At 44.1% G+C, this 23,285-nt stretch overlaps 1 protein-coding gene across 2 annotated transcripts in view; it reads left to right on the forward strand.

Moving 5' to 3' along the window:
- Positions 1 to 23,285, forward strand: part of Mcmbp (minichromosome maintenance complex binding protein) — a 53,767-nt gene that overhangs the window by 26,941 nt on the left and 3,541 nt on the right. The window contains exons 6-14 of one of the 2 annotated variants that reach the window (XM_052712750.1): positions 841 to 985; positions 5,011 to 5,162; positions 7,140 to 7,240; positions 11,851 to 12,029; positions 12,560 to 12,683; positions 14,938 to 15,055; positions 17,683 to 17,848; positions 18,876 to 19,009; positions 20,875 to 21,039. In XM_052712750.1, coding sequence (XP_052568710.1) covers positions 841 to 985; positions 5,011 to 5,162; positions 7,140 to 7,240; positions 11,851 to 12,029; positions 12,560 to 12,683; positions 14,938 to 15,055; positions 17,683 to 17,848; positions 18,876 to 19,009; positions 20,875 to 21,039 — 1,284 coding nt within the window. The remainder of the gene's footprint in view (positions 1 to 840; positions 986 to 5,010; positions 5,163 to 7,139; positions 7,241 to 11,850; positions 12,030 to 12,559; positions 12,684 to 14,937; positions 15,056 to 17,682; positions 17,849 to 18,875; positions 19,010 to 20,874; positions 21,040 to 23,285) is intronic. The other variant, XM_052712751.1, reaches the window with a different exon arrangement.

Consider the following 23,285-nt stretch of genomic DNA (forward strand, 5'->3'; position numbering starts at 1 on the left):
CCCCTCAACAACAACGTGGGCTGGTTAGCTCTTAAATGCCTGGGATGTTCTGTCAGGTTCATGTGTGATGCTTGCGTGCAGTCTCCATTTAATTTCTCTGCTAGGCCTTCAGGAACGAGAAACTTGAGTTAGAAGCTGCAGCTTGGTGCTTGGCTAGAGAGAAAGTTTCCTGGGTCTGCTGTGTACCGCTGCTTCCTCTGGGTACCCTTTTGCAAATTTCTGCTGTTTCTGTGACTCTGAGCTCTGGCCTTTGTTTCCTCCATCCAGCAAGAGATAGAATTCTACTCATCTTAGCTATAGTTTGGATGTGAAGGATGTGAAGTTTTTCCTTGGGCTGTGTCTCCTTATTCAAGGATCTTCCCTTCACTGTTGTCCAGTGCCTGCGGACAGATACTTCCTCTGTGCTGTCCGGTCTTGTTGTTTTTACTGAGAGGAGGTGGACGACACCCTCTTACTTTCATGACAAAAACTGGCAGTCTAGCCTCCTTTCAAAAGTCTTTAGGAGCAGAGAGATGACTCAGCTAGTCAGAACACTGGCTGCTCTTGCAGAGGACCTGGGTTTGGTTCACAGTGTCCACATAGCTGCTCAGAATGGCTTGTAATTCCAGGTCCAGGGAGTCTTGACACCCTCTTCTGGCTTCCAAGGGCAATGCGTGCATGTGGTATACAAACATACTTGTAAGCAAAACTCATAAAATAAAAATAAATAAATCTTTAAAAAGTACTTCCTTTTAACTGAATTGTCAAACTGGTGATGTTTTATAACCATGTGATTAGCACGATTAGCATTAGGATTATAATCTGGTTCAAGGTGATTGCCTTCTTAACCTTTTATTTAACGCCTATGTCAATGCAAACCAAGCTCGAGTCAGTCCCTCAACTTCCTATACTCCCAGTCGGCACAAGAGGAGTTATGAAGATGATGAAGATATGGACCTACAGCCCAATAAACAGAAAGACCAGCATGCAGGTGCCCGGCAGGCAGGTAATGTATGCCCTCAGCTTCCTCCTGACATCTGGGTTTGTTTTCAGGGATGCTCCCTAATGTAGTTCTAGACTGGGAACTGGTGTGGTATGATAACCTCAGTTCACATTCATCATAACTGGATGGTGTTGGTCATAGTGAAGCTGGGTAGGAGAACTTCGGCCTTGAAGGAATGAGGCCCTGATTCCGTTCCTAGCAACTGGGGTGGGTGTATTGTAGATACTTTTGAGCATTTTTACAGTGAGTACTCTTTGGAAAGCTGCTCTAATGGATGCTTTTAGTTTCAAGTGGTTGACTGGAAAAAAGGTCTTTTTCTGTCTTCATAATTGTTGTCCCAATTCTTGAACAATAGAATGCATAGTCGTACTTTTTAGTCACCCTGAAAGTGACTTAGCTGAAAACATCCTTTCTTGCTTTATTTTTAGAACCATGATATTTCTGTTGATTTTTGTTGTTGTTGTTGTTGTTGTTTGTTTTGTTTTGTTTTTCAAGACAGAGTTTCTCTGTGTAACAGCTCTGGCTGTCCTGGAAATAGCTCCGTTGACCAGGCTGGCCTTGAACTCTTAAACTCACAGAAATCCACTTGCCTCCTGCATACGCCACCACCACCACCACGCTTCTGTTGAATTTTTTAAGGCCAGAAATATCAAAGGAAAAAAATGCAATTTGCAAGATGAATTTGTAATTCATTTTTTCTTAAGTACAGCTAATTCTTTTATTTTGGGGGTGGGGAAGTGTTATTGTTTTGTTTTTCTAGATAGGGTTTCTCTGTGTAGCTCTGGCTGTCTTGGAACTCACTCTGTAGTCCAGGCTAGCCTCAGACTCAGAGATCTGCCTGCCTCTGCCTCCAGAATGCTGGGATTAAAGGTGTGCACCACCACCCTAGGTTCAAGTACAGCTAATTCTAATGTACCCTGGAGACAGCAGTTGATGTCCAAGAGCTTAAGAATTCTGAATCTCCATGTGTTATTTCTTTCATTCTTGGACTTAATGAGCAGTGACTTTCGTCATATGGCGAGTAGACAAGTTTGCCTTCTTTCTTCTTTTTGCGCTGGTCACTTCCCCTCAAAAGTGAGAATCTCTGTCTTTAAGGTAGGGTTGAGAGAGCTTATTGAACAGTCAAGAATATAAAGCTATACTGATAAATTTCATTTGACTGTATTGTGGATTGGCATTTGTAATTGTGTTTTATAGGGTTAGAATACTGATTTCGTTTGTTTTTGTTTTTTGAGACCAGGTTTCTCTGTGTAGCCCTGGCTGTTCTGAACTCATTCTGTAGACCAGGCTGGCCTCCAACTCACAGAGATCCCCTGCCTCTGCCTCCTGAGTGCTGGGATTAAAGACATGTGCCACTACCACCAGGCTAATGCTAGTTAGCATTTTAATGTTTTTAAAATTGGAATTTTTATAGGTGGTGAACACAGAAGGGGTAGTATTCTTTATCCTTAAAGTTCACTCAGGTTAACAGTGTGTTATAAGTGACCACTGAATCCAGGGAATGTGGTAGTTTTCTTTCTGTTCACTCATGCAGGTGCTGCTTCTGTTTCTTCCATTTGTCTGAGTGTTGAGGACTGCAAAGTTTTGTACACTGATGCAGTGTGCTGCTTGTTAATTTCGAGGTTTTTCTTTCAGGCTATGTAGACTTTTTAAACTTCCTCTCTTGAGATCAGTAGAGTAAGGCAGCATTGTGAGAAGTGATACAGAGAAATCCCATAACTTTAATAGTGACACCCAGGGTTTTTGGTTTTGTTTTTTTTTCTTTTTGGTTTTTGGTTTTTTAAGACAGGGTTTCTATGTGTAACAACAGAGTTTCTCTGTGTAATAGCCCTAGCTGTCCTGGAACTCACTTTGTAGACCAGGCTAGCCTCAAACTCACAGAGATCTGCCTGCCTCTGCCTCCCAAGTATTGGATTAAAGGCGTGTGCCACCACACCTGGTTTAATATTTATTTATTCATTCATTCATTCATTCATTTTAGTTTTCGAGACTGGGTTTCTCTGTGTATCCCTGGCTCTCCTGGAGCTCTGTAGACCAGATGGGCCTTGAACTCAGAGATCCATCTGCCTCTGCCTTCGAGTGCTGGGATTGATTAAAGGCGTTAGTTTTTATTTTTACATTTATTAATTCTCTGTATATATGTGGGTATCTTTGATATCTAAAGAACAGATGCTGTACTGACAACAGAAAACGTTGGGAGACGTAGTCTTTTCCTATTTTTAAGTATGATAAAGTCACATAAAAAGAAATCCATTTACCAGATATTCAGACAGAGTCGGGGTTGATGAGGACCTGACCACCCGAGTTTGCCATCCTCAGAACCAGTTATTCATTCTGTGTATCTATTCCTGGCTGTCAGCAGTACCCAAGTAACAACATTGAAATTAATTCAGAATTTTTTTAAATTTATTTTCTCTTTGTGAATTTTTGCCTGCCTGTATGTCTGTGCACCACATGAATACTCACACAGGTTAGAAGAAGGTATGAGATCCCTGGAACTGGAGTTAGGGGTGATTGTGAGTCACCTTGTGGGTGCTGGGAACTGAACCTGGGTCCTCCGCAAGAGCAGCCAGTGCTTTAACCCTTGAACTGTCTCCAGACCCTGAAATTAACTTTTTTATTAAAATATAAATATATATTTTTGTCATTTATTTTTAAGGTTTTTGACAGGTGCAGCCCTGGCTGTCTTAGCTTATTATGTAGAAGAGGCTGATCTCAGACTCAGATCCTCACGCCTTTGCCTCCACAGTGCCAGGATTAAAGGCTTGTGCCACCATGCCTGGCTAAGATTGTATTTTAATTACATTTCTCCCTTCCTTTTCCTCCCTCCAAACCCTCTTGTGTACCCCTCCCTGCTCTCCTTCAAATTTATGGCTTCTTTCAATCAACTGTTATTTTGTGCATATATATATATATATATATATATATATATATATATTCCTAAATATAACCTGTTGAGTGCATATAATGTTAATTGTATATATGTTTTCAGGCATGACTGTTTGGCATTAGACAACCAATTTGTCTTTCCTGTTCCCAGCTTTACTCAGTTTCATGTACTTCTTATTGCAGACTTAGGGGCTTTTTCCCATGCAATCCGGCATGTTTGTTGGTGTCCTTGTTCAGCTCACATTTAGGCAGTCATGTTGGAGAGACTTCACAGGTGGAATTTCCAGTGTTACTGGGAGACACAATCTCACTGCAAAGTCGCTGATTCTCTGTCTCTTACAACCTTTCTGCCGCCTTGTCTACAAGTTCCTGAGCCTTGGGTGCAGGAGTTGTTTTGTAGATGCATCCATTGTGTTTGATTGGTTGTGATTTTCTGTAGTGGTCTTCATCTGTTACAAAAGAGAGACTACACTTGTGGGTGTAAGGATAACTCTTTATAGATTGTCATTAGGGATTGTGCTGGTTTAGTAAATTAGGTTGTAGATTCTCCTTTAGTAACCTTAACTTCACCAGCACTGAGCAGTTAGCTAGGTTTCCAGGCATGGTCTCCCTCTTGTTGAGTGGGTCTCAAGTCCAATCAGAGAGCTGTTGGTTACACCAAGGTGTGTGTGCCACTGCTGCACCCTTAGGGATATCATGTTGTCCTGGTCATTGATGGGCTTCCTAAGTGTCATAGTTGGGTGGGATGAAATTAACTTTTAAAAGTACTTACATGAGTACCTACATCTGCTTTTATCTGAAATCCTAATACTAAGGAGACTAAGACAGGAGGATGACCTGTAGAGTTCAGTGCCAGCCTGTACTCCAGAGTGAGACCCTGTCTCAAAAAAGAAAAGAAACAAAATACTTCCATTATATTTGATGCAGTAGTTTGTTGCCATTTCATAGTAAGAAAGGAATTAAATATTTTAGGTGTGTATCTATCTTTGTTCTGGGATAAGTCAAACAATGTTATTAAAACTGGACATGAGCCTTTTTCAACTCACAAACATGATTTATGTCAAACTTGAAAAGCACTTTTGGAATGTTCTTTTTTGGAGGGCTTAGAAGTGACCTCATGCAATGCTGTTTGAGTCTAGGGGGCCTTGGGGGCCTTCACTGGTGCGGAGAGCCGAAACGCTTAGAAACTGAAGCTTCTACTGGGCAGCAGCTGAACTCCTTGAACCTCCCTTCCCCCTTCGATCTGAATTTCCCCTTGCCAGGAGAGAAGGGCCCTGCCTGCCTCGTTAAGGTACAGCCTTTCCTAGCTCTATCCACAGATGTTACTACCTCAGAAATGAAGCGTTAGAAAAGCCTCAGCATTTGCCTGAACTTTCTTTTGCCACTATAACAGATTATTCCAGATTTAGACATTTACAACAATGAAAGTTATTTTACACTTTAAGGCCATCAGTCTGACATGAGAACTGGATAAAACCAGGTACCCGGAGGCCATGTTCTCTTCTGGAGGTCTACAGGAGCAGAGGGAGGACAGGATCTGGTTGTCCTTTGCCTCTTCCAGCTTTGAGAGGCTGCCTACATTTCATCTTTAAGACAGCAACACTACATCTTCCTGACCATATTTTTTTATACCGCATTTCTATCAGAACTTTGACACTGAGCCCACTTAGATGATCCAGGATATCACCACCTCAGGGTCCTTGATCACCACACCAAGTTCCTTTTGCATGTGAAGTAACATACTTAGCATTCCAGTGGTTGGGCTATAACCATCTTTGGGGACTCCTTAGTTTGGCTACCACAACATTGTTAAAGAATTGGCCAATGTGGAGCCAATTGGGTGATAGCATATGCCTATAATAGAGGAAGAAGGGTGGAGAATTCAAACCCAGTCCGAGCTACATAGTGAGACCCCATGTCCTAGTCAGGGTCACTATTACCGTGATAAACACCATGACCAAAAGCAAGTTAGGTAGGAAAGGATTTATTTAGCTTACACTTGCAATTAGTTCATCATCAAAGGAAGTCGGGACAGGAACTTAAGTAGGGCAGAAACTGTGGGGAGGCCAGCTCCTACCTTTTAAAAGGGTTCCTATGAGGAGGAGAAGAGGGATAAGAAACTTTTAGATAGAAAGATAGCGAAGAGGAGAAAGACAGAAACACAGGATAGCTTTGGGAGGACCTGGGTCAAAACCCAACAGCCCCTTCAGCCTCTTCAAAAGGGGCTTTTTATAACAATGCCAAGGGGCAGGGCAAAAAGACCTCCCCCTGGCTAGATCAAAGCACACCATTACAGCCAAGTGTAGACCCTTCCAAACACCGCGTAACCGCGCCAGTGGTCAAATCATCTCCTTTATGCAGCCCTGCTGGGTGAAGCAAGCTCGAATTCTCGGACCCTGAGTAAGTTCTCACTAGGAAACCTCTGTGGGTCTCTACAAGAAACCTGGAGGTAGGAGCTGATGCAGAGGCCATGCGAGAAGTGCTATTTACCAGCTTGCTCCTCATGGCTTGCTGCTTTCTTATAGCACCCAGGGCCACCAGCCCAGGGATGGCTCCACCCACAATAGATTGGACCCTCCCACATCAAACACTAATTAAGAAAATGCCCTACAGGCTTGCCTAGAGCCCAGTCCTATGGAAGCATTTTCTCAATTGAGGCTCCTTCCTCACTGATGACTCTAGTTTGTGTCAAGTTGACATAAAACTAGCTAGTGCACCATTTCACAAAACCAAAGGGGAAAAGTCATATTCAAAAGTGGAACAACTTTAAAATTCATGCCTATTTCCTTCCTGTGTCATTTCTGACTTTATAATTTTTTTCTGCTATTTTGCCTTTCTTTTCAAAACCCACTTCTCACTTGTATTTAAAATAAAGGGTGTTGCATCACATGCCTGTAATCCCACCATTCTAGAAGCTGAGATAGGAAGATCAAGAATTCAAGGCTAGCCTGAGCTACAGTAACATGGCCCCGATGCAAAAACTAAATTAAACTGATTGTAGTGTCATATACCATCAGTTCCCACACTTGGGAGGTAGAGACCTGAGGATTGCTTTGAGTCTAAGGTCAGTGTGTGCCATAGAGCAAGTATTGGACCAGCCAGGTAGGCTCTGTGGACATCCCTGGCTCTGGGTTGGCTTTGACTGATGGCCAGCCTCTGTGGGAGCATGGTTGTTCACATGCTTGCTGATTTCTCTGTCTGGCTGGCGAGTACTTGGCTGCTCTTGGTTATGTCATTCAGTGTTAACCTGATTTTGTGTTGTCCTCAGGTCTATGAAGATTGGGATTGCTTCAAAGTCAACGATGTTCTTGAGTTATATGGTGTGCTGTCTGTGGACCCTGTCCTGAGCATACTGAATAATGAAGAAAGGTGAGTCTGTCTGCTAGGTTTTTCTTTGTTACTTTTTCGTTGGATATAATTTCAGAACAGTGGTAGAGGATGGTTACAAAGAACTTCCTTTCCTGTCTTCAGATTTACCAGTTGCCACCACCCATGCCCCATGTGCTTGTCATTACTGCTCTTTATGTACCACTGTCACTCCATCCCTGCAACCTCTTGATATGGGAATTAGCCAGGCTACATCAGTCTTCCCAGTGCTGTGCCACTGATGCTTGAGAGTGTCATTAATATCCATTGCTCAGTTAAGATGGTGTCTCCTGTCCTGTTAGTGCCTTTCACTTTGGTAGCGCGAATAAAAGCCCAGAGCCAGATATCAGGGTAAATGTTGAAAGATCTATAAAGGAGCCAGCCACTAGAGAGTCTTCTTACCTCTACCAAATCCTCAGCCTGAAAGGGGCCACGCTCCTGTCTCCACCCGCCTTAGCACTTTCTCTCTTCACTTTCTCTCTGCCTAGCCATTTCACTTCTTGTTTCCTACTCCTAAGTGCTGGGATTAAAGGTGTGTGCCACCACCGCCTGGCAAAATGTGTAGCCCAGGCTGGCCTCGAACTCGTGATCCAACTCGTGATCCTCCTGCCTCCGCCTCTTTCAGCAAATCCTACCAGCGCCACCACAACCAGCATCATTAATAATTTGAAAGATACTTTTGTTTATGTGAAGATACAAATGTCTGGCACCTGTTGACTTGTGTCTCTCAGAGGCTCTTCATTAACTTTGTCTCTGCCACAGTAGTCATTTTGTACTGTATCCCTCCTACAGTAGTCAAGAAATTTCTTTATGTCAGTATGGACCACTGGAATTTCATTTTATTCAATATTAGTCTGTCATTTGAGACTCAGATTTTCCCAGATTCAGCTAGTAGGAGCCACAGTGATCAAACTGTATGCAGCATACTTTCTTTTTTTTCTTTTTTTTAATATTTATTTATTTATTATGTATACAATGTTCTGCATGCATGCATGCCTGCATGCCAGAAGAGGGCACCAGATGTCATTACGGATGGTTGTGAGCCACCATGTGGTTGCTGGGAATTGAACTCAGGACCTCTGCAAGAGCAGCTAGTCTCTCCAGCCCACAGCATACTTTCTTTTGGTCACCAACCAGCTCCCAAATCATGACACAGAGGTGAATTATTAGTTATGAATGCTCGTCCTTTAGCTCATGCTTGTCCCACTAACTCTTAAACTTAATTTAACCTGTTTCTCTTCATCTATGTTTTGCCTCTGGGCTTTTTACTTTTCTCGCATTCTGTATGGTCTACTCCATGTCTGACTGGCAGTTAGCTGATCCTGGGTGTCTCCTCTCTCCCTGCTTAGCTGATCCTGGCTGTCTCCTCTCTCCCTGGTTAGCTGATCCTGGCTGTCTCCCCTCTCCCTGGTTAGCTGATCCTGGCTGTCTCCTCTCTCCCTGGTTAGCTGATCCTGGCTCTCTCCCCGTCTCTCTTGTTCTCCTTGATTCCTTTTCCCTCAAGCCCAGAATCCTTCTCCTACTTATTCTCTCTGCCCGCCAGCCCCACCTATCCCTCCTCTGCCTAGTTATTGGCTGTTCAACTTTTTCTAACACGGCTTTACATAGTTAAACATATGCAGCATATCTCTGCCCAATTAAAATAATATTCCACAACTCTAGGTCCTTAAGATGACCTCACCATTTTCAGTATTTATTTTCTGTCACATTAAGCAACTTGCACTTTGTATGTACCAGCTTATTACTGTCTAGTTTTTCCAGGAAAGCATTTTCTTCTAGTGAGGAATTTTATTTAAGTCAAGAATAAGTACTAATTGATACTGGGTTGGTTCATTTTTGGATCCTAAGTGATGAATGGAGCTAGGAGACTGTTAGTTAGCTTTCTGTCCTTATACCTGAGATCATCCACTTACAAAGAGAGTCAGTGTGTGGCTCACGATTGTGGAGTTCCCATCACATGCACTGGGCCCTTTTGCTCCGTATGGAGGTATTGTATCATAGTGGGAAGTGTGGCTGAGAAGAAAATACTCATCTAGTGGCTAGGGTATGAAAGATAGGGAGAAGAAAAACCCAGTTCCTTAACTCCAATTCTCTAGGGACCTCTACTTCTGCTTCTTCAAGATTGTGCCATCTCTAAGGACTTCCACGTGATCGCATTTGTCAATTGTTAGTTTTAATGCCTGTCCTCTGGGGTCCTGTTTAGAAAGTCGTCCTGAGCCTTTAAGTTCAAGTGCATACCCTACGTGATTCATTTGGAGTTGAGTTTTGTAGAGGGTAACAGATAGGGATCCTCCCCCACACGCATACTAAAATTTTAAAATGTATTTCTGTATTTTCCATGAAAAGCCATGAATTTGCTGTGCATGGTGATACACATGTATAATCCCGGCACTTGGAAGGCTGAGATAGAAAGAATTGAATTCTAGACCAGCGTGGGCTACCTAACGTGGAAAAAGCCCTGCGTTCACACTCCTCAGCACAGGCCCTGTCACTGCCCTCTCTTCTTCTGTAAGTGGATGCTCACTGTCCTCAGTGTGTCCTGCTCAGGTCTACAGTGCACACAGAAGTTATTTACAGAATTGGTGAGCAGGGCCTCTCTAGGCAGAGCCTCAGGATTGAGCGTTCAGTGTCTGTGTCCAATGTCTTTGTTTTCATGTCTTGTCTTTTAAGACAGCGTGTCACTGTGTGGACCAGGCTGGCCTCAGACTCGGGTTAAGTCCTCCACCGCTGCAGAATGCTAGGATTACAGGCAGATTACAGGCGTAGGCCAGCACCAGCAGCCAGCACCCCTTTGTTTTAGAGTGGGGCTTTGTATTCAGAGTGCTCCTCTCTGTTAGCACTCAGGCGTCTGTACTGGCCTGCCCTGAGGGTCCTGACAGGATAGACCTCAGCTGCAGCCACTAAGAGCACCCCCTGTGCGCATCCGCTAGTTTCCTTATAAAAGGCGGGCCTTGTACACCTTTCTCTTTCTCTTCCTCATCCCCAGGGACCAGTCTCTGCCCCCTTCTCTCCCATCCTCTCAGTAAACCTCCTGCGTGGGCCCTGTTGTATGGTGTGATTCCTTCCTGCCATTTTTAAAATACAATACTCCACAGTGGCCATTTTGATTCTGGTGTTTGTTTCAGGTAGATTCATTTGTGGCTCCATTTCATTTCCCAGCTTTCTCCATTACTACAGAACTAGAAGGACTGTGTTATCCCAAAAGTGCCCAGGAGTACCTTTGTGTGTCTCCATCCCTTCTCTTTTGGTCCCGCTCCACTGGGAACCAGAATCTTAGTCTCTGACTGTACCTCCTGTATTTACCCTTTGGGAAAGAGTGTAGCTACATATATTTCATTCCCACCCTTTTTTTTCTTCAATAAGGGATGCTATATTTGTGTGTTTTTTATTTTTTATTTTTTTAATTGTATAGCAAAATGTGGACATCTAGACCTTGTTCAGTCTTTCCTTTTGCCAAAGAGAAGGAAGGACTGGCCCCATCACACCTGTGGGACTTGTTGGATGCTGGGTGGTCATTGGCTTTCTATACACACTTAAAAATATTGGAAAAAGCCAGGCATGGTGGCGCAAGCCTTTAATGTCAGCACTCAGAAGGCACAGGCAGGTGGACCTCTGAGTTCAAGGCTAACCTGGTTCTACATAGTAAGTTCCACTATAGCCAGGACTAGTCTCCAAAAAAAAAAAGAAAGGAAAAAGAAAACAATACAAAAATGTTGGCAAATAATCCCCCCGCCCCCCACAAGGTCTTTCTGTGTATCCTGGCTGTCTAGGTCTCTATAGACCAGGCTGTCTAGGTCTCTGTAGACCAGGCTGTCTAGGTCTCTGTAGACCAGGCTGTCTAGGTCTCTGTAGACCAGGCTGGCCTTGAACTCAACTCACATTGATCTGCCTGCATTTGCGTCCTGAGTATTGAGAATTAAAGTATTCTTTAATTAAAGGCACGTGCCACCACATCCAACAACTTTCCTTCTAAATTACTTGATTATTGAGGCTTCTGGATTCAGGGGGAGGAGCACAGACTGGAGCAGACTTGGGTGGATTTGTGAACTTGTGAGATCTGATGGAGTTTGTGTGTGTGGTGTTGGCCGTTGTGCATAGTATAGATGAAGACTTGACACATTTAGTCATTTGCTCAGTTATTTCTTTGTGAGTCTATCATATTCAAATTGTTTAGCAAACCTGAATGTTCACACTGTTTTAATCATTTGTCCATACTTTCAAGAGAGATGGAGCATTACGCAAGAATAAAATTTAGCAAAGACCATTAGCAAGATAGAGGTGAATGATTTTCCACACTCAGTAATAAACAGTTGTGAAAACGATTCCAGTGTTGTGATGTGCTGAGGAGTCAAGGAGCACTGATGTGAAATGGCATCCTCTGTCATGTGCATGGCGCTGTTAGCTCACTGAGTTACTAAACACATTGGTCCTGGGCAGTAGAATAAACCCGCTGTGCAGTATCACGACCCAGCACTTTAGATTGAGGGACCACGTTCTGCAATTGGGCGATGGAGAATCCTTGAGTAGGAGTCTGAGTCTGTCTTCAGAGTGCATGTTGTTTTTACACCTTTGCTATTGGGCATCTCTAAACCAGCATATCCCTCTCTCCACAGGGATGCCTCTGCACTCCTGGACCCCATGGAGTGCACAGACATGGCAGAAGAGCAGAGGGTACATAGTCCTCCAGCTTCGTTAGTGCCAAGAATTCATGTGATTTTAGCCCAGAAGTTGCAGCACATCAATCCTTTGTTACCCACTTGCCTTAACAAGGAAGAGAGCAGAACCTGTAAGTGTAAGTGTTGGAGCCCATGACCGGCAGTTCACCTCCATGTGGGCCATAGCCCCTGCTCAGCAGAGTGAGTTTTCTAGTAACGTCTGTGGCTTTGCCCCATTTCCTCTTCCATTGATTCTTGTCATTGAAATGAGACCTAAACAAGAACAAAGGGTTTATGTCTTTGTTCCAATATTGACATCACTTTTTAATTTTTTTAGATTACGTTTATTTATGGGGGGGATAGAACATGCATGTGCCAAGGCATGCATGTGGAGGGAAGAGGGGATCTTAAAGGAGTCAGTTCTCTCCTTGTGCTGTGTGTGTCCTTGGGAATCAAACTTAGCTCATCAGGTCAACAGACTTGGTGGCAAGTGCCTTTATTCCGGGAGCCATCTTGCCCACCCTAACATTGGCATCATCTGTTGGCCATTAGTCTAAGTTCTTGCTCATCGTCTCTAGACCTGTAGCGTCCCTTGCTGTTCTTGCACTGAGAGCTGGTGCAGAGCTGTGTGCACACTCACCTGCCGCCCGCCTGCTTCCTTCCGCAGTTGTGTCCAGTTTCATGTCCGAGTTGTCTCCGGTCAGAGCAGAGCTGCTTGGATTCCTCACTCACGCGCTCTTGGGAGATAGTTTGGCCGCTGAGTACCTTATCCTGCATCTCATCTCAACAGTGTAAGTGCTGTGCTCTTTGTGGGGACTGAGGAGTATTGTTTCTGCTCTTTGGGGGGAGCGGGGGGTGCTACCCAGCTCCCAGATAAATCACACATGGAGGCTTATTCTTAATTATGAATGCCTGGCCTTAGCTTGGCTTAGTTTCTAGCCAGCTTTCCTTCTCTTAAGTTATCCTGCCTAGTTTTTGCCTCTGGGCTTTTCCCATTCTCTTACTTCTGTAAATCTTACTCTTACTCCATGACTTGCTGGTTGTGTAGCGGGGTGGCTGGCCCCTGATGTCCTCCCCTTCTCTGGTTCCTTCTAGATCTTTTCACTCCTCTGTCTCTTTTTTTTTTTTTCTCCCAGATTTCTCCTATATAGTCTCTCTGCCTGCCAGCCCAACCTATCCTTTCTCCTGCCTTGCTATTGGCTATTCAACTCTTTATTAGACCATCAGGTGTTTTACACAGGCACAGTAACACAGCTTCACAGAGTTAAAACAAAGTAACACACCTTAAAATCATATTCTACTACAGCTGAGGTGTGGGTAAAGAGTGGATGGGAACAGCTGGGGGTTCACTTGTTTATCAGTTCATCTTCAAGGGGAATTTTTTGTTCCAAATACAGATATTGCACCAAATACAGTTTCCTTTTTCACCTTTCACACAGAACATTTTGATTATGTCCTCTTAGTAAACATTAGAGGCAAGACCAGACAGGGCCTGCTTGATGAGTGAAGTGAGCTATCCCATCTTTTCTTGTACACACTAGGCATGTGCTTTACCATGGAGTGGCAGCCGCGGACTGTTTGTATTCTACTTCTCCTGGCTCTGCTTGTAAAATGGTGATGCCTGTCTTTGTGTGTATTTAATTTGTAAATTAACTTTAATTTACATTGTATTTAATTTGTATTGACTTTAATCCCCCCCACCCCTTTCCTTTTTAGTTTTTGGCTTTTTGAGACAGGGTTTCTCTGTGTAGCCCTGGCTGTCCTGGAACTTGCTCTATAGACCAGACTGGCCTCAAACTCAGAGATCTGCCTGTCTCTGCCTCCTGAGTGTAGTACAGGTGTGCACCACCACCACCCGACAGGTTTTTTGTTTTGCTTACAAAATAATGTGTCCTGCTAACAGAAAGGATGTTGCCTGCTCTCACTTGACAGACAGCCTCTTCCCTTTACCACCTGTGCCTGTTCTTTGGTTTAGGTCCGTGTGTTGTGTTTACTAATGTGGATTTGTCAGTTGTGGTTGAAGCACAGATCCTTATCTTGCTTTTCACATTCAGTATTTAGTTAGCTCCATTTTCCCACCATAATACTTTTTTGAAGTAGGGTATCACTATGGACCTGGCCTGGAACTCATATAGAGATCCTTTTGCCTCTGTTTCCTGAGTGCTGGGATTGAGGACATGCCACCACACCCTGCCTTCTTCACAAGCTTTCTAATGACTGTATTCTATTTCATTATAAATTTGTGCCATACTGTAACCATTTCCCAAAACGTTAGATCTTCGCACTTTGTGTGTGTGTGCGCACATACATATAGTAAATGCTGTTGTAGTAAACATCTTTCCATTGTAAATCTTCCCTTTCTTCTGGTGGCATCTAAGACAATATGTAATGCTTGAAAGCAGGGTTCACATCAGAGCTCTGCCTGTGTTAGACTATTCCATCCCTAATGGAAAAGCCTGAAATACTGGTAAGTCTGAGTAAACAGAGCCACAGGCATCCTGCTTCAGTCAAACTGTGAAGCAGTAACTACGAGCTTATAGTATGCATGCTTAGCCAGGGAAGTCTGCAAACATTCTGAAGCATTTCAAGTCTCAGCATTTTGGATAAGGGTTACTCTACTTGTACTTCAGAGTTCTTAATAGAGCCCACCTCGAAATGTTTGGAGAGGGGTGAAGAGTGCGCAGTAGTTTAAGTATTGACTTTTATTTTTAACTGCTGCTGTTCTGATAGATAAAATAGCCTATGTTCTGCAAAAAAAAAAATTAAATGTACTTTTATTTTATGTGTGTGACTGTTGCCTGCATATCTGTGCATGCAGTGCCGGTGGCGGCCAGAAGAGGGCATCTTATTCTCCCTGGAACTGGAGTTACAGATGGTTGGGAGCTGTCATGTGGGGTCTGGGAATTGAACCCTGGTCTTCTGGAAGAGCAGCCAGTGCTCTTAACCGCTGAGCCATTTCTTCCTGCTTCTGCAAAATGTCTAATGATGATATTTCAATATCTTACCTTTGTTTTTGTTTTTTCTTTTTCTTTTCCCCTTTTCTAGATATACAAGAAGAGATGTTCTTCCACTAGGAAAATTTACAGTTAACCTGAGTGGCTGCCCACAAAATAGTACCTTCACAGAACACCTATATCGGATCATTCAACACCTTGTTCCAGCAGTAAGATAATATTATGAAGTACTATGAACAACAAATCCAATTATTTTATGTCAAGTACTTTGTGTTCCTGGTGGATCTCATTTACAAAGGACGATACCTGCCAATTGACATAATTTAAAATGTACTCTCAGTGTTCACACTGATTGGCCCAGCACAGATTTGTAAATCTAAAAATTAATGCAATGCCAGTGACTCCCTTAAGATCATGCTTCCTGCCGCTGCCAGTTTGGTCCTTCAGTTTGGTCCTTTGTGTGCATATTAAACTTGAAATCTAAATAAGCCTAAATTATATGAGCTCAGTTTTCTCAACTGAAGTAATAAAGGAGACCATCTTCATGCCCTAGGTTTAGTTACTGTTTGGAAGCATCTGGAACGCACCATTTGTGTGTCGGGATCTCGGGGATAGGGGAATTGCTCTGATGAGTTGTGTAACTAAAAATGCTGGCCACTTCTTTGGGACTTAAAAAGTGAAGCCAGGCCGGGCGGTGGTGATGCACACCTTTAATCCCAGCCTCGGGAGGCAGAGCCAGGCGGATCTCTGTGAGTTCAAGGCCAGCTTGGTCTACAGAGTGAGTTCCAGGACAGGCACCAAAACTACACAGAGAAACCCTGTCTTGAAAAAGAAAAAAGTGAAGCCAGATTCTTCACTGAGCAGCCTGTTCAGTCTGTACTTCAGGCCTTGCAGAAGCAGCAGAGTCCTGAGGACCTAGGACCACTTATTCATCTTGCTATGCTTTCACGAATTTCTGACATTAGTGATTAAAACTGAAGACCTGTTGAATGATTTGATATATTTATCAAAACAGTGATAGAACTGACATTGTATTGCATTTTGCCAAGCTCTTGGATTTCTAAATTAATAGGAGAACCCTAGATTTTTCTAGTCCGTTTCCACATTTGCACCTGTGGTGGTGTGTTTTGATCTGGTGTGTTTCTTAGGTGATAGCTGGGGTAGTATCTGAAAGCCTGTTGGAGTTTGCACAGTCTCTATGGTAAAAATCATTCTGTCTTCCGTTTTGAAAGAATGAGGGTAAGTGTGTGACTTTCATTCATAAACTCTGTAATAGGGTCTTAGCAGCTTTCTAAGCCCACAATTCCTGAAATAGGTTCTCTGAGTTTTATGTTTTTGTGGTACAAGACCAAGAAAGTAACTGTTGGTCTGTGCTTTAAAGATTCACGGCGGAACAATGAAGCTCTTGAAATGGGATACTAGACACTGGCGGTGCCTATATGCCCATCTACCCAGAAGGGTCTGAGACACCATGGATGTTTCTGGAGCAGACCTGGTGGCTGCCTGGGGTCATGTCTTCCTACATGGAGGACAGCGGGCAGTAATGAACAGCATGGCTTATAAGGGATGCCGCCAGCAAAGACGCTGGTGTAGTACCAGCCCTCAGACACAAGGTGGTGCCAAAGGCCGTCCAGAGCTCAGTTGTGAGGCCAGAGGTTCTTGGCACACTGAGGACACAGGCTACTTTTTGACATGGGAGAGGGTGGAGCAAGGGTCTTAGAGGAGCCAGTGTGGCAGGTGTTTGCATCTTGTTCTGGTCACTTTTCCTTGTTTAGCTCTTCACTGACCCGTCCCCTCTGTCATCACTCTAGCATCCTGGCACCAGGCCCTTTGTCAATGCGCTTCTCTCTAAGGAGCATTCATCTTTTACTGCTAGTTACTGTCCTGCTTGTGGTTCTGTGGCAGAGTCGGCCTTATCCCCAGCACATGGCCACTCCTTTGTTTTGTTTGTTTAAAGAGTTAAAACTTTGATGTATATGAGTGTTTACCTTGCATGTATGTCTGTGCAGCACGCACATGCCTGGTGCCCATGGTGGTCAAAAGAGGGTGTTCGGTCCCCTGGAACTGGAGTTATGGACAGTAACTCAGCAGCCAGCTACCTTTTTGGACAAGCCTTGCCTCTTCTGGGATTTCATCTATATCTGTAAAGAATTCCTGCCCTCCTTTCTAAGAATAATTAAGCCAAAGTATTTAAAATTCTCTTAAATTTCAGCTGTAATCTTCCTTCTTCCACAGACTTTCCCACCCTGTGCTTTTCTGAAGGCTGGAACATACATGAGTAGAAGGATCTAGGAGAGTGTTGAGTGTGGTGGAGGCTGGGGGCAGGGATGTGGAGGGTCCATGCTCCGGCTGGAGTGTTGGTAGTGAGGGCTGCAGTGTCATGCAGTGGTCTAGGCTAAAGGAGTGGCGTTTCAATTCACAGAGCCTTTTCTCTGGCCTCAGTGAATAGGGTCAACAATTCTTGTGTTTTACTAGCTCCTGTGCCTTAATGAAGTTCAGCTTCTGAGTATCTGATGTTTGAATCTTGGCTGTCTAGCACTTGTTTCAGAGTAAAAATTATTCATCAAGACTCGAAAAAAATGTCTTTTCTTTGTGTTTGTGGCTGGCCTTATCTCTCCAGCATGCACCAGGTCCAGCTGAAAACGGAGACCAAGCAGCTATAAGAAGCATGGATTGTACTGTGGCCAGTTTTTAAGAGCTGCAGAGACCATTTTGTTTTCCTTAGAAATGAGATCATACCATGTGAAACACAAATGTTTTGACTCCAAATATGTGTCTTTGTGTATTTTTTTCATAGAGAAACTTGGATCGTTGCTCATTACAATTTCTGTTTCAGTCTTTTCGTCTGCAGATGACGATAGAAAACATGAACCAGTTGAAATTCATTCCCCACAAAGACTATACAGCCAATCGATTGGTCAGTGGTCTCCTCCAGCTGCCCAACAACACGTCGCTGGTCATTGATGAAACTCTTCTAGAACAAGGGCAGTTGGATACCCCAGGTACGCATGCAGACACTTCCTGTCCTCTTGTGGCTTCACTGTTTAGCCAGATCTAGCAGTGGCTTCTAAGGCAAACTTACATTTAACAGATACTTCTAAAATATGCACTTAACTAAGGCATGTACTACAAACTGTGTACACCAACTGTTTTATTGTGACATTCTGTTAGTTGCCTTTCAGCTCAAAAAAGGATAGAAAGGATTTAATGTAATATTTTATACAGCCGGGTGGTGGTGGAGCACGCCTTTAATCCCAGCACTCAGGAGGCAGAGCCGGGCGGATCTCTGTGAGTTCCAGGCCAGCCTGGGCTACAGTGTGAGTTCCAGGAAAGGCGCAAAACTACACAGAGAAACCCTGTCTCGAAAAACCAAAAAAAAAAATAAATAAATAAAAAAATTATACATCCCATAAACAGTTTTTATCATTTCTGGAGAAAAAATCATATGGTTTAAACGAAGCTCAATGATGGAACACGTTAAAAAATGACAAGAAAGCATGCTAGATCGTGTCCACGTGACAGAATGCAGGTGACGCTGCTGGGGTGAGGGTGAGGCATTAAAAGTAGGTGAAAAGGGAGGCCTGGGAATCTGTAAGGCCAGGGTATCCAGGGCGGTGGCACCCACCTGCATTCCTGTCACTTGAGCAGCAGGAGAACTAGGAGTTCAAGGCTAGCCTGGGCTTCATTAAATCCTGTCCCCAAATATATATAAATTGGGAAAACTCAACAACCATCTTATCACAGCCATAACCTAGGAAGTAATGAACTTGCCAGAGTCCCACTCTGTGTCTGGCATTAGATTTGGTGAGTTTTGGCTCCAGAAAGTTCAAGTTGACCTAATGCTATCCTGTGGTGCTTAGTAAATCTAGTTAACATCTGGCTTACTGACATAGCACTTGTTAAATTGTCAGCCACCGTCCCTTTATTTAAGCAGCAGAAAACCCCATGTCTTAGGGTCCGTGTCAGCCGAGCTGATTTGCGTAGGTGATTGAAATCATGTCACTGCCAGTGACAGTCTTGCTCTTCCAGGTGTTCATAATGTGACTGCCCTGAGCAACCTGATCACCTGGCAGAAGGTGGATTATGACTTCAGTTACCACCAGATGGAGTTCCCGTGCAACATCAACGTTCTCATCACATCTGAGGGGAGGTCACTACTCCCGGTATGATGGCTCATGGTTGAGTGGAGGGAGGTTACAGTGCCAAGATTCTTGTCACTTTGTCCCCTTTGATTTCTTACATTGTCTGTGTGTGTCGAGGCCAGTGTTGTTTCTCGGGAACCATACCCCTTGCATTTTGAGACAGGGTCTCTTACTGGCCTGCACCTAGCCAAGTAGGCTAGTCTGACTGTCCAGCAGGCCCCAGATTCACCTGTCTCTGCCTCCAGTCACTGGGATTGCAAGGGTAAACCACCACACCCATCATTTCTATATAGATTCTAGGGATTTAATGCTGTGTGCTTTTCTTTTTCTTTCTTTTTTTTTTGTCTTAAAAGATTTATTTTTTGGGCCAGGTGTGTGGTATGCTTCTCTCAGTACTCGGGAGGCAGAGGCAGGCAGATCTCTGTGAGTTGGAGATCAGCTGTTCTACATAGTGAGCTCCAGGACAGCCAGGACTACATAGAGAGAGAGACCTTGTCTTAAACAAACAAACAAACAAAAAACCCAAAACACACGTTTTATGTGTGTGTCACACATTTTATTTTTTTTAATATTTTATTTTATGTGTGTGAATGTTTTATGTGCATGTATGTCTGTATGCTCACCATTTTGTGCCCTGGTACCCATGGAGGACAGAAGAGGGCATTTGATCCCCTGGAACTGGATTTAGGGTTGGCTGAGAATCACCATGTGGGTGCTAGAAACCAGGCCTCCATCTTCTGCAAGCACACGGCACGTGCTCCTCACCACGGCGCCAGCTCTTCAGCGCCAAGTGGTGCTGTTTTATCAGTGTGGGTGTGTGCCTGTGCTCATTCATACCCACGGAAACCAGAACTGGGGGTTGGAAGTTTGGCTTGGAGCCCAAGTGAAGTGCATTTGTAAGCCCCGCAGGGTGTGTGCCAGGGTGCAAACTCTGTCCTCTGTGGAGCAGTCAGCGCTCTCAATCGCCGCACCATCTCCTCAGCCCCACAAAGGTGTGCACTCCATGTCTGTCTGCTTCTACAGCCTGAGCCATCCCCTTAGCCCAGCACTGCGTGCCATTTCAGTCAGTTGCATTTGTTTATGAATTGTGGGTAGCCTGGAGTATCAGTCCATGCCTGTGATCTGTACACGGAGGAGACTGAGGTTGAAAGGTCAAGTCACATCCTTCCTGGGCAGCATAGCAAGACCTCCCTCCCACCTCAGTGCAGCTCAGTGGGAAAGCACTTACCTGTCTTATATAGGGCTCTGAATCTATCAGCAGATTACAAAAAAGGAGATTGTAGCTGCTAATTATTAACAAGGGAATCTGTTATTTCTTTTTACCTCAATGTAAAAATTTATAACTATTACGAACCAGGAAATCACAAGATAACCAAAGCTACTGGTAGGAGAACCTCTCATATCTAGAAATAAAGAGAAGCTAATTCCCCTTAATAATCCAGACTGCTGTTCTTACTTCCTTTGTCCCTTTCCCCCTGCTGGTCATGTGATGCATGCGTACGTGTGCAGTGGCTGTTTTGTCAAGGTTGGAGGACAACTTGAGAGGAGTCGGTTCTCTCCACCCACCATGTGGGTCTTGGGGATCAAGCTCAGGTCCTCACATCAGGCTTGGCAGCAAGCCTCCCTACTGGTTGAGCCCTCCCCATCTCAGATGTCCCTCTGCTGAGTTCAAGGCTAGCCTGACTTCAAGAAGAAGATCTTGTCACGTTGCACTGGTTTCATGTCTTTTATGATCTAGTCAGACATTGAGTACATTAAGATTTTAAAAATATCCCCCTCCTTAAACATGGTGTTTTCTAATTCCCTGACAAGTTGAGAGCTGCATCCTCTAGAATGTAGGCTATGGAATGTAGGAACTTGGAAATCAGTTCATCTTCCTCTTCCAGGCAGACTGCCAGATTCACTTACAGCCCCAGCTGATCCCACCCAACATGGAGGAGTACATGAACGGTCTTCTGGCGGCCGTGCTGCCGGCTGTGCTCAACAAGTTCCGCATCTACCTGACCCTCTTGAGGTTTCTGGACTACAGCATATCAGATGACGTCACCAAGGTATGCCTTAGTCGCAGCCCGAAATCCTGTGCTGAGTTTTGGGGTTCACGCAATGTGACTTTACTGCAGTTACCTGTAAGGTAAAGTTGGTGTTTGCTGTCTCTAGTCTTTGTTATGGTTATCTTCTGTTGAAAAGGGATTCATTCTCTGTCCTTTTACTCAGCTACCTCCTCCTGCCTTTCTGCATTTGAATTGCTTTTGTTTTTTTTTGTTTTTTTTTTTTTGGTTGGTTTAATTATTTCAGCACTGGGGATCAAAACCAGTTCCTTTGTATATCAGTGCAGCAGGCATTCTGTCTCTTGCTCCTACCTCATCAAATTAGTTTTTGAGCCTTGGAATGAGCAGTTGCTTTGGTCTGTTTAGGATTAGCAGATGATTTAACTACATTAATGCATGAAAATGTGCTCCTTTCCAATCAGTTCTTCATTGCCTCTTTCATGTTATTTCACAGATTATATCCTTGTATGTTGTATACCCATAACACATAATTATCACATTGTGCAATTGTCTTTCAAACCAGAGGGGAAAGGTTAAGCAAGAAAATGCGATTTTGTTGCATTTCTGAGTCATCTGTGGTTTTACCATGTAGCCCAAGCTGGCTTTAGACTTAGGGACGTGGGCTTATGGGCAGACACAGCCATGCTTAGTTTTACACTGGCCGGCATATCCCTGTATGTCGCCTCTACCAAGGCTTTCTGTCCCCCCGGAAGGACCCTTTAGTGTCACTTGAGGGTGTGTCTTCTGTGACAGCTTCTTCAAGCTTTTATCAGGGACTGTGCCCCCCCCCCCTTCTGTTTATTAGTTGATTTATGATGCTGAGTTTCAAACCCAGGGCCTTCTCGGAGTTAAGCACCTGCTACTGAGCTCCCATTTAAAAAACAAAAAAAGGGCTCTGCCTGCCCCTGCCTCCTAAGCGCTGGGTTTAAAGCTCTCACCCCATGCCACCGTCTGTCCCGTTCCCAGGTGCTCTGCCTTTCCCACTGTGAGCAGTCGGTCTCCTTAAGGAGCACACCTCCAAGTCTGGATTGCTATTGGTTGTCCGACTGCAGTGTGCTGAGCTCGATGTGCCCTTGATGTTGACGACGACGACGTCTTAACCCTCTTCCGGATTAGGGCCGTGGTTTCTTTCAGCTCCCCTGCTGCTTCCTGTCTCCCCCTCGCTCTCATGTCACTTGGTCAGTGTGAACCTTAGTGTGAACCTCAGGTCTTTGGAGCTCTGATCACTTTCCCTTATTTTCTTTGTTTACCTGTCTTGGAGTTGGTTGGTTGATTTTTGTGCCTACTCAAATCTTCTATACCTAGCAATTTGTTATTGCTGTTAGTTACCTTATTTTTTATGTATAGGATTTCCTATTTGCTTCTTTTTAAACATTGTTTTCTTCTTATTGATAGTCTCTACTTGGTGAGGCATTGTATACATATCCTCCTCTAGTTCTTTATAACAGTGGTCCCTCCTTATCCAAGAGTGATGCATGCTCGAGAGCCCCAGTAGGTGCTTGGAACTGGCCAGTACCAGATTTTGCATGCGCTATGGAGCGGCACATAATTGTGCATGTATATAACCCTTTCCAGAGCTTAATTTATATAGCAAGCACAGCAAGCTATTAATGGTAACAATAGTAGAACATTTATAATGGGCTTCAAGTTTGATTGGGTAAAGACAGCCTTGCAGATCTGAGTAGCAGTTCTTTGTGAATGGTACATTAAAGGAACGTCAGCCCTGCCTATTCTGCTGTTCCAGTGGCTGCCAGGCTGTTGGTTTTCAAGGACAACACCTGAGGTGGGGGTGTGGAGTGTGAAAACAAAACAATTTGAATTGTTACAGAACTCAGCATTCTTACAGGAGCCACTTGGTTTCTTGCATAAATGATCCTTACGTTACTGGAAGTTTCCAGAGTTGGCTGGAGCCGACTCCAGCCATTGTCTTCTGCTGTAAGGTCCCAGGCAGGCCTGTAACTTGCGGTCCTTGTCCCTCAGCTATCTGAATACTGGATCACAGGTGTGCACTATGGCAACTCTGGTTGTGCCGTCTTCTCTGGAGTCTGATGGCATCACACTCCAGAAGATGCTGGCTTCTGTGCTTGTTTGCGTTCTCAAACGGGGCTGAGCTGCATGTAGAAAGTGTTCTATGCTGCATTTTGTAATGGGGTTAAATTTTGTTTTTGTTCCTTTTTTTACCTATCTCGCTCCATTTGTCCATCTATTTTTACTTCAGTCAAGGACTAGGTTTCTTTTTCATTACAAAA

Source organism: Peromyscus californicus, unplaced genomic scaffold (assembly GCF_007827085.1).
Source record: "Peromyscus californicus insignis strain IS unplaced genomic scaffold, ASM782708v3 Scaffold_4__1_contigs__length_199733344, whole genome shotgun sequence".
Taxonomy (NCBI): domain Eukaryota; kingdom Metazoa; phylum Chordata; class Mammalia; order Rodentia; family Cricetidae; genus Peromyscus; species Peromyscus californicus.